At 37.8% G+C, this 11,998-nt stretch overlaps 1 protein-coding gene across 4 annotated transcripts in view; it reads left to right on the plus strand.

Moving 5' to 3' along the window:
* The first annotated feature begins 1,982 nt into the window (after window positions 1–1,982).
* LOC122079329 (polyadenylation and cleavage factor homolog 4-like) overlaps window positions 1,983–11,998 on the plus strand; it is a 20,211-nt gene continuing 10,195 nt past the window's right edge. For 3 of the 4 annotated variants that reach the window (XM_042645708.1, XM_042645710.1, XM_042645709.1), the window contains exons 1-3: window positions 1,983–2,525; window positions 6,597–6,698; window positions 6,827–7,090. In XM_042645708.1, the coding sequence (XP_042501642.1) occupies window positions 2,148–2,525; window positions 6,597–6,698; window positions 6,827–7,090 (744 nt within the window). In that variant the 5' untranslated portion in view covers window positions 1,983–2,147. The remainder of the gene's footprint in view (window positions 2,526–6,596; window positions 6,699–6,826; window positions 7,091–11,998) is intronic. The other variant, XM_042645711.1, reaches the window with a different exon arrangement.

Below are 11,998 nucleotides of genomic sequence, written 5' to 3' on the forward strand. Positions count from 1 at the left end.
TTCAAGAGAAAGAGAGACAATCTCTTTTATGAACACACCTTGTCCCTCACAGAAGCACAATATGGGTTCCAGCTCATATTGACTCACTTGGATGTAGAGTCGTCAAACCTGATAAGGCATTTAATATTGAGAAGATTCATTAAACCTGGTCTTGTGGTAGGGTCAATTTGGGATGTCTTCTTGATTCACGGTGGTTGGATGGTTTATTTATTCATTCTTTTCGGGTTGCTTTTTGGAACCAGATCAATTCAAGGCAATCAACGATGAGGGTGTCCGAATGTACCAGAAGAATTTTATGAGGGAGAAACTCTGCATTCACTTCACGGTAGAGTTCCCTGATTCATTCACTTTAGGGCTCTTTGATTTTATGGTTTGGGTCATTGTTTATGTTACCTTCAAATTTCTATCTATCTCACTGGTTGCTTTAGTAATGATGTTGCTTATTCAAATCTGATTATTCATTTATTTTATTTTATTTTTTGTTGGGTCAAGTTTATTTCTGCTATGGGATCTATATGGGGTGGTTGATAGGTTCTTTACTATGTGTTCCTAGACTAATCTGATTTTTTAAATAAATTTTGAATCTTACAAAGAGCAACTCAGTGCATGAGACTGAGCCTGTGAGGGGCAAATGTTATCAGTTAATAAATTGATATTGACAATTTTTTAAGTATTTTCTTACTCTGATAGGTTGTATATGACAAGCTAGGGATGCCTATTTGCCCCTCACAAGCATGAGACTTGGCCTGTGAGGGGCAAATGTTATCCGTTAATAAATTGATGTTGACAATTTTTTAGGTATTTTATTACTCTAACAGGTTGTATATGACAAGCTAAGGATCCCATTGGCCTTCTATTTATTGGGAGACTACGGCCTTCAATTTATTGCAAGATCATGTGGAGGATAATGTGTTGGATTTTTCTGGCTTTAATATGCATGTAAATTGTATTTTTAAAATATCCACGCAACATGGTGTGTCTTTCACATATACTGGAATTTGTCTATTTTTTGAACACATTTCTGGTTGTGCATATGTATGTATGTAATTAATGTCATGGACATATAGAAAAATGTAAGAAACCTAGTTTATCTTGCACATCAGTAACCCCTGCATTTTAATCTCCTTCTCATCTTTTCTTGCGTTTCTTATTTTTTCTTTTCCTGTCTCTTCTATTCCTTTCAAAGTGAATCAATCCTACCGTTTTAGTTAAAAGTGAATCAGTCTTATTTTTGTAGTTCAGGGTTACATTTGACTAAAATAACACTCCAACTCTCTCTCTCTCTCTCTCACACACACACACACACACACACACACACACACACCTCCACCAATATACCTGTCATGATGTCAAGATTCTCTCTTGTAAATAGAACAAGATTATATATGAGTATGGATTTTTTTTTTCATTTGACTATTAATGGTTTTCCTACCATATTAAAATAAAGCTTGTTGTTCACAACCCTTAACCTTGCTATAAACACTTGTGACTATATGACTAAGCAGTTAAGTCAATTTTGAATCCATGTAAAGATGACCTTTCATTGCTCAATGTTCATATCTTCTTTAACTCATTATCCATTGCTTGTAATAATTTAAACTATTTTATCAATAAATAAATAAATAAAATTATCAATAGTCATTAGTTCCCTCTCTCTTTCTCTCTCAACATATAGTCACACGGGAGTTTTACTAGTGTGTATATATATATATATATATATATATTGATAAGGAATTAGGCGGTAAGCTTTTCAGTTAAAAAAAAAAGCAACAATGAAAAACTCATCCAAACGGGGCCTTAAATATTTTCAGTTATGAGTTTTAGTAGTTACGGTGGTTTTTTCGGTTAAACCGAGATCGTCTAACTGAAACAGTTTATTTGCGGTTTACTTCCCGGCCCGGTTTAAATTATGAAGAACACGTCGCAAAGAAACCCCAATTTCAGGCAAACCAGAGCAGGTGCAGAATCCGTAACACTGAATCCGTAACAGTCTCTTCTTGTCACTCAACCTTTCTCTTTCTATATCTCGCTTTCCCTCTGGCTGAGCTTTACTCTGCTTCTTCAATGGCGACTACTGGAGCAACACAAAGTCTGCTGTTGCTCTTCCATGAAAAAGAGAAGCCATAGAACTTTGGAACAATCAGGCCATGGAAGAAGAGAGGTTCGTCGTCTCCTCCAGAGAGAACCCTAGAAATTTAGGGTTTGTACCAGAACGTGGTTCGGGCACCGGCAGCAGTAGCAATAATAGCAAGGTCATGCCCAATGACCTCATCCAGAAGCCTCCTCCCCCAGTTCTGGATCGGTTTAGGGCTCTTTTGAAGGAGAGGGAAGAGGAGTTGAGGGTCTCTGACGAGGACGATGTTCCAGCGCCGAGTGCTGAAGACATTGTTCGACTTTACGAAGAGGTTTTGTCGGAGCTTACGTTCAATTCGAAGCCTATCATAACCGAGCTAACGATAATCGCCGGAGAGCAGAGGGAGTACGGCGATGGAATTGCTGATGCAATTTGCGCCCGGATTCTCGAGGTATGTCGCACTATGGAAGCATTGGAATATTCGGAATTCGTTAGTGTTTGAATTCTCACGAGGAGTGCTGTTTGCATTGCATTGAAGTCTTCATGTTATGATCTCAGTTGTGTTTGAAGTACATACTTGCCCTCCCGTCACAAAATCTTCTATATGCGAGTAGGAATCTTCATTGGTTTCTCTGTTCTACCTTTTTTCCTCAGCAAAAAAAATGAACAAAGAGAAAGCGACCACGGAATGCCTTCATTTTTCTCTTCCTTTGGGTTGATCGCGTCTCCTTTACCTTTCCTCAGAAAGTGAGATTTTTTTTCCTGTTTATTTTAGTACTCATTTTGGGGTATATTGAACTCTTGACTCATTTTCTTCTCTTACAGTTTGTGACTTGGATTTTCCAGTTATCTGATGGCTTATCGGTATCGATTAATTTTGGCTTTCTGAAATATTAATGTAGTTTCAGTTTTCCCTTGACAGTGTCATATTGAGTTTACGTGTTATGATCCCCAGCTATTCTAATGGATGAAGTTGTGTTCCCACTTGGTCCCATTGTTCTGCTGTCTTGGTTAGGTACTTGGCCAACATCATGTTCTTATGAAATGGCAATCAGGACTAGAGTAGAAGTCTTCAAAGGGTGGAAAAGGATTTTCTTGCCATAGTCCTGCATGGCTGCGTCCAGAGTGGTCCTCTGTGGATGTTGGCAAAATAGTTGTGTTCTTACTTGTGACCATGATTGGTTGTATGCCCTAGCTTGATTTGTTTTTGTTAGTCATTCAGTCATAATGCTTTTGCTGTTTTCTCCTGGTACTTACATTTTGTGTTGTATTTTCTTCCAAATTTTGAGTTGTTCCCAAGTTTACAAATTTATGTGCCATGCTTGATGCCTGTTCAGATATTTGAATGGACTGGAATGCATTGGCTATGATTCACAAACTTAACAGTATATACTTGAAATCTTACTAAAGCTTTTCAAGACTGCATTGTGTGGGACCTTACTTGAGCATCCTTGTGTCTATGGAGCTAATCAAATAGCTTGATTCTAAAGTCCTTTTTTAGCAACTTTAAATGGAGAATATGGGGCAAAAGATTCTATTGAACTTCAACCTTGTGAATCCACAATTTTTGGCTTCAAGTTCCTCTTTTATACCGTGTGATCATGTAGATATACCTTCATCTTTCAGTTCTACTAGTGATATGGTGAGGTTAAGGAAGCCATGTAAAATTACTTCCTGAAAGTCTGCCAAACAGTTACTAAGTTTCATGCAGTTTTGAATGTGCCCTGCTGTTGCACATAAACTTGGGTGTCCTTTTGTAGCTTTTGATTTGTTGGGTTCACTGCTGGAGGCCTCAACTTGCTCACAATATAGCTTTGATTAGCTCCCATTTTCTAGTGATAGTGAGTTAGTAATTGAATTTGACTTTTTATTGGTTTCATACTGTAATTATAGATATTGAATAGGAAATAGTAATGCTAGTCCATGAGTGTGCTGAATTATTGTTCCGAGGGAGGGGTTTAAAGATCGATATGTGATTGTTCAATTGCATGATCTGAATCGATGTTGGGTTGGAATGGTCCCCTGACGATATTGAACGATATGGAACAAGCCGATAAATGATCTAGAACGGTCTGGATTAGTATTGGTCTAGGACGATCCATCCTCCACTACCGTATTTTAAATCCTTGCTCAAAATTATCTGTTTGTCATGGTTTTCTTGTTTATTTCTAAAAAGCCCTAGATTTTGCGAGTCTATGGTGATTTGAAAATGTTATGTGCTATTGGTTAGAATATTGGCTGGGTATTAGTCTGTAATGGGATTTGTATCATCGGATGCTTGACAAAGAAGAATAGTCTTCTTTAGTAATATGGGGTGATGGATTTATGTGTCATAGATTTTGTTTTTGTCTTTTTCTATGATAAGCTGCATAAAAAGTTCATTGAAATGATTATGTATACCATGAAGAGATGATAATGTACCATAAAGCGATGTTATCACAGACTTTGCATAGAGCAATTACATCAGAAGGAGAAAGTTTACATACATAAAGTGCATCCGAAGAAGAAAGGTCAGAAAAAGAACAAATATAATAGAAAACCAGGTTATTTAAAGTCTTCCCAAATATTGTTCTTCCATTCGTTTTAAAGTTCTATTCTGTATACGCCCGCAAATACCTTTTTGGCTTACTCTCCATGATGTATTTTCCTATTGCTAAGCCTTATGCACAGTCTTGGCACATGTCTTTTCTTTTCCTCAAATATCATGGGATTCCATCTGCTCTGTATGCATACTGGACGATTTTCGTTAGATACGAGTGGTAGAGAATCAGTCTTGTACACCATTGCTCTATCCTTCCTTGGGAGAGTTTAGTATATGATGGAAGTTTATTATAGATGAAGCCTACTTCTTCTTTTATTATCTGTGTTCTTCCAATTTCAGTTTATCTATAAATCCAAACCAAATTCATGGTATCAATCCAAAATCTAAAATCTCGTTTCTTGAAGTTTCTGCTAACATAGACCCTGCATCCATATCAAGCTATACTCCAAAATTTCTGCCTCTGCATCCCATACTTTAAGATCTGAATTAGCTTTTACAGAGTCCTTTGTAGTGAAAACATGTGACACACAGCATAATTACTATATCCCCCTAGTCCTTTGTAGCAAAAAGGGGGAGTATTTATTTATTTTTATATGATTTTGCAATTTTACGATTTATTCTACACTTCCAAACCTCATGCCTGTGGTGGGTTTTGTCATAGTTCAAAATTTCGCCGAAATCTCGGTGATTTGCTGATTTCGCTAGTTTTGACATGCCCTTTCTAAACAGGAGGGGAAACCAGAAGTAGCCTAATTTTGGTCACAAAAATTCACTGTTTCGTTGAAACTTAGGTCATTTTGGGCCATTTGCCCCCCTAAATGGCCAAGCAAAACTAAAGGAAAAATGCACTGTTTTGGTTGAAATTTCGCTAATTTTGGTCTGACCAAAATGAGACTGAAATACGAGTGTTTGAACTGTGGTTTTCGTTCCTCTACCATTCTCAACAAGTCTGAGCTTTCTTCAAAATTTTGGGGCAACTCAGAAACCTTTTTCCACCTTCCACTCAATTTTAGGCCTTTTTTTATATAATTATTTTCTATATTGCCTTGTATTCTCACAATTTGTGCACACTTCCATTTTCGATTCATTGTTGTATTTTTTATCTCCTTCAACTTTAATAATCGTTTCCTTCTGCTGCAGTCATTAGTCTTACATGTGCATGACAACATCATCCAAGTCAACTTTCCCAGTGTTTATATTTTTGGGTGCCCATATGCTTCTTAATTTAGTCCTTCCATCTGTCCTAGTATTCCCTTTTTCCATTTTGGCAATCTCTTGTCAAATGCCTCATTCTGTGGATATGTTGTCTTGTTTTGTTTCTGAACTGTTCAATATCCTCTTCTTGAAATTGGAGCCTCTCAATTCTGTATCTTTCACCTGATACAACATTTACACTTAAGCCCTTCTATGGGCAGTATTCTCTTAATTCTCTTCCTCATGGATAATTTAACCAAGATATGGATAATAATTATGTTGTTTATCTTTTGCTATTATTTTTTACTATTTTGTTTTTCGGATATTCATGGTCTTGCTTATCCTGAAAGGAGTTGTATAAATAAATTGTCTCGACTCCAAAAAGACCACTTTGTGCAAAAAAGGCCGAAGGTTAGGACCATCTCCAAAAACTCACCCCTCCCAAGACCAACCCCCATAGGTGGGATCAGCATTGGGTAATGGCCCTTTACTTTATTTTGGTTACTCAATGGTCCTGCCTTCATATTTCTGTGGTCTCCAGTTTCATCAATAAAAACTTTTTCATGGGCAAACATGACATACATGATGCACCATGGGGAACCATGCCTAAATGACTTGTCCACCAAGTTAATTGGGAATGATATGTTGCTTCTCCACTCTTAGCCATACTCTCTGCCATACTTAACTACTTTAGAACTGGAAGACATTAGAATTTTCTCTTCTCTTGTACTCTGGCTTGCATACATATTCACTGCTATTACCTTTTTTTTTCCTTTCCCTGGGCAGGTGCCTGTTGAGCAAAAATTGCCTTCTTTATATCTTCTTGATAGTATCGTGAAGAACATTGGTTGTGAATATGTGAGATACTTTGCTTCCCGTCTCCCTGAGGTGAGTGGTATATGATTCACAATGCTTGCATTGCTTTCTTCGACAGCACTGTGTGTGTGTGTGTGTGTGTGCGCGCATGGGTTTCCAACTCGCATAAATGATATTCCTTCTGTTTTGCTTTTGCCAAGGTATTTTGTGAAGCATATAGGCAAGTTCACCCTAGCTTGCATCCAGCCATGCGGCACCTATTTGGCACCTGGTCAGCGGTATTCCCACCTTTAGTTCTTCGCATAATTGAGGCAGAGCTAAAATTGGCTTCTTCTGTAAACCATCCGTCATCTGGCTTGACGGTTTTAAAATCGTCCGAATCTCCATCTCCTCGACCAACTCATGGAATACATGTGAATCCAAAATATTTGGAGGCGAGATGTCAATTTGAACATTCAACCATGGTAAATTAAAGAGTGCATTATCTATTCCTCCCTCCCTGTGCCCACACCTTACTCTGTATCGCATTATAACTTTTGCATTTATATAAACACAAAAATGATGCATATAAGTATGGAATTAATTTCATGTTTTTATACTTGCACAATAATCTACATGCATATATGTTTGTATGTATGTATTTATGCTTTAGTTTTGTAAAGAGGATGCGCCAGTTACTGTGGCTTCCTTCTCTGTTGTAAAGCCACAATCTAATTTCCCAAATAAGAATCTAGGGTTAACTAGGCTGTCGGCAGGCCATGGTTTAATACTGTATGACTAGGAACTTCGGGCTATCTAATTAGGTGTCAGGCTTATAGGAGAGTCAGATCAAGACACACAATTATACGAAGGAACTTAACAGGGCAATTCAGAAAACAGTTTCAGAGTCACGCAATACCGATCACCGACAATCTCAATGGGAAATATCAGAGAAGAAATCAGAAAAACAGATGTATAATTGGATATGTTAGTCCAGAACAGCATATAATATGGGATCAGCAGAGGAGATGAATGTAGAATTTGAACTAGCAGGTATATTGTGAAGTCATTAAAGACACAAAGAAACAGAATAGTGAATTACAAGTTCAGAAAACAGATTTGATGTTGTTTCCCACTTTTTCTGTGGACAGAATATAGGAGTTGATAGACTGACCTGTTACAGAGAAACTGATAGCAGAGAACCTTCTTCAACGCCTGTGGCAGGGAAAACATATCTGGACACAGAGAAACAGAGTAATGAAGAGAGAGAGAGAAAGAAAGGAAAAAGAAGAAGAAGAAAGTGGGAGGCAACAGAGTAGCTGCCAGGGGGAGGGTTTTAGATTGATGGAGAAGGGAAGGGGAATCGATTTGCCAGGGAGAAAAGAGATTGAAAGGGTTATAGAAGAGGAGCCTCACACTCAGCTTTCCAATAATAAATAATCTCTTTCATTCTAATCGTTAAGGGGATTACATGTATATAAAACTACTAAAAAAAATAAAAAATGAAGAATTATAATACAAATGAACTTCTTATACCTGTCATGACTTAATGTATATGTTTCCTAATAAAACTCAAAACATGTCCTAAAAAACTAACTTATGTTTTCGGCGAAGGGCCTCTACTGCAATTAAATAATGTATTAAAAAGAATAAAGTATAAAAATACCCTCATGAACTTAAATAATCCCCGAAATTAAGTATCTACCATTGTTGGGCCTTGTTTGGATCCTAATATGAGCACAAAGGTAATGTAAGACTAGAATCACAAGTAATTCTAATCTTAGGCAGGATCTCAAAATCTGGCTAAATAGGGAGAAATATGAGAGATCTCACAAACCGTTTGAAACTTGGAGTAGATGAAGGTCCTATATGGGCCAACAAACCCTCAAAAGATGAAACAATTCCGTTGGTGGAATTGAGATATATACTGTCGATACGAATTAGGAAACTTTTGACCTATCTTTTGAAACGTTTCTGGCTTCGGATGATCCTTAAAATTGGAGCAAAGGTGCCTCGTGTGATGTCCAAATATCCTTAAAAGATGAGCCTCAACTGATGGCTAGTTGGGAAGTTATGCTTGAAGAATGAAAAAAGAAACTTTATGGAAGTTTTGCAGTACAACAGCTACAAGCCTTCAACTGGTCTTTTGATGGAACTTTTGAACTTCAACAAGCTTGTAATGATCACTCAAACACTCTCTCATAAAAAACAATTAAAAGGAAAAGAAAGAAAATCAATGGAGGGTTGAGAAGGGTGGAAGAAGAATTAGGGAATGGGCATCTCACCCCTCAAGGTAATAGCTATATCAGCTATGAGTAAACTCTCAAATCCATAAACTTCAATCTTTCTTTTCATTATGATCAATGAGCTTTAAATAGCCTTACAAAACTTGGTCACAAAGAAATAACAAAAAAGGAAATTAATGGACTGAAATAGGACTTTCTAATTTGTGTCTAACTTGCTAACCAAGATTAACAAAATTAGAAACTAACAATTGAACATAAAAAAGAAACTACCCTAAATCATAATAATAGAAACTTCTTTGACAAACAAAATAGGAAACTAACTTGACTAATTTGCTCACTAAGAAAATAGAAACTGACTAAAGTAGAAGATATTGACCCAAAAGTATCGTTCATGTGAACAGTGTCACGTGAATGGTAATTTCTAACTCCTGTTTTTGTCTTCTTCTTCAAGCCTTGATCTGCATCAACGGGCTTTGAGAATGGGCTACATCTTTTGGTTTTGGTTTTGGTTTTTAAATCATCTCATGCTCATCCAGCCATTTTAAAGCCACTGCATCACAATTTCTTTCCTAAGACACAATATAAGGCATATCATGTCATTCTCTAGGTGTCTCCTGGCACATTGAGGGAAAGAGTACTATGAGATAGTAAAGTAGGGTCGAGGTCCTAAAGGCTGGGTATAATAAAGTAAAGTGAGGGATAATTCGAAGGTGCCCTCATTTGTATTTCTGTTGCAGTAGAGAGGGGATAATTCAAAGTTGGGTTAAATTTTTACAATTTTTTCCCCTTTAAGAGACGATGTAGGACGCAATTTTTTACTATTTATTTATTTATTAAAATTGTGTGGATTAGTAAAATCAAGTGAGAATAAAACTGACACCCAATGAACAGTACAAGTTAGTGTGATGGAGATCAGGAAAAGTAAAATCTAGCAATCTTAACTTTTCTTGTCTCCTAGAAGCTTTTCCCAACCCAATATTACAAAACTCATTGGATTTTGAGGTATAGTGTGGGAACGCCATGCGCCCTTACTTTCAAGAGTTGATGTGCATGTGCGTTTACTTTCCCTCACCAGTTTATTCCTGGCTAACCAAACATAATAGGAAAAATATTTACTATCCCTCACTTCTTGATTTCAAGATTACCTGTTTGTTAAGCTATCATAATGCAGAACCGGGGTTTAAGAGAATCCTGTTCGGTTCGCTTAATGGCCCACCCAAATAGGAGTACTCAAGAAACAAAGGCAGTGGCAGTATTGTAAATAAACAGAAATAATAAAAGAGTGGCAGACTTGTAAATATCCAGATTATTAATGAGCTGTTTTGAAGAGGGGACTTAAAAGGAATTAATAGTAATTTGATGGGCTACAATAGGAAGTAAAATAGGAACAGGGTATATGAAAGAATTAGAGACAAAAAGAAGGGCATAATGCTAAATCAGAATTAAAAGACAGAAAAAGGAGCAACTCGCGATTTTGTTATCTTCTTCCTAGGACCAAAACAGGGGCGGTAGAGTTAGGAGAATTCAGATCAAGAGAAACTCTTCACCAGGCCTCGGTTTGCTCTGAAACTTCAAGTGGAGATTCTCAGGACAGGGCTCTAGCAAACCCACAAGACAAACAATCGGATCTATAGGTTGGAAGGCTGCGGGAGGAACCTGAAACATAACCTGGCGGTAGAGCTTCTAGCAGTTCAGTAGCAGACTTGGATCCTCAACACAGAGTAAGGGTTCTGGTCTCAGATTCAATGGCTATAGTCGCCTATGAGAGGATCTCTTCGCTCAAGACCTTGGCTCAAATAGATCAGCCACAAAGGATTTCTGTGGGCTGCAACTTTTGCCCAGAACAGGGTACTGATATCAGCAACAGAGAATAGGAGTGGTAGGAAGGAGAAAATAAGAGATTTCAGAGGGGAAAATAAAGAAGATGAGGAGAAAAATCAGAATAATAGAGAGGAAGAAAGAAGAATATCAAAGAAGGGGACGAAGAAAACCACCCAGGGCAGCCATCGTTTCCAACCAAAACATAATTTTTTCAATTCATTCAATTCAAAAGACTGAGTTCCTCTAACCATTACATGACTAATATAAAGGAAAAATCAAACAATTAATGAAAAATATTTGAAAATGGAAACTAACCTACATAGCAACTAAAATTAAAATCCAATCTAAATTAACGTAGTATCAAACTGATTCTAGCTCTAAAAAGGAAAGGAATAGGAATCAAATCGAAGAGAATATCTCAAGCCCAACGCCCAACTGCATCAGTTCTCCCGGTCTTAAAAGAACTTGACTCTGTCGAGTTAGGTCGTGCTTCCAAGATACCCTTGTAAGTTGCTCGTTGATGAGGTGGCACGTATCTCGAGACAGAAGGTGGGAACATAACTCTAAGAGGAGGGAGAATAGGCTGACGTATCACTGGAGCAGGAGTCAGTCAACGACGTGGCATGTCTGATAATGCGTGTGGCCTCATCAAATATGTACAACCTCCTTGCTTCACCTTGATGGTGTTCCATGCACCAGCATAGAGAATCCCTGCATGTCGTTACCAAGGTCTCCCTAGAAGAATGTTATAGTGCGCCAATGGGGTGACCAAGCAAGTCACATGGTACAGTAGTGGCCCAAACTGTAGATGTATTCGAGCAATTGCATTGGCCTCTTTTCGAACTGTGGGTCCAAAACCTTGCACGTGAATCTTCTTGAAAAGCTGCTTCTGTGGAAGGTTGTGTGCTCGAACAAATTCAGCAGAGATAAAGTTTTCTTCTGCCCTAGCATCAACAACTGCATGAACATTAGTAGGGTCGGAGCCATGCAAGAGAGTACCCTTCTGTCTGAAGAGAGGAGCTTTGTCAACTAGTGTATTTGAAAAGGATGAAAGACTAGCGGATTGAGCTTCTACATCCTCCTCCTCATCATCATCAATATCATCTTCATCGAGGGGATAAGGATATAAAGCATACTCATCTTCAATCTTCTCTGTTGGTTGCTTCTCTACTGCATTCACAGAACGAGTCCTGTTGGAACACTTGTTGGAGTAGTGACCCTTTTCATCAAGTGGTATCAGAGCCAAAGGATCCATCTCCTTTGTTCTCTTTGCCTTCCCTATCTTCTTCCTCTTCTCAGTACTGGTTTCTGCAGAGACTGAGGAAA

Source organism: Macadamia integrifolia, chromosome 5, assembly GCF_013358625.1.
Source record: "Macadamia integrifolia cultivar HAES 741 chromosome 5, SCU_Mint_v3, whole genome shotgun sequence".
NCBI classification, from domain to species: domain Eukaryota; kingdom Viridiplantae; phylum Streptophyta; class Magnoliopsida; order Proteales; family Proteaceae; genus Macadamia; species Macadamia integrifolia.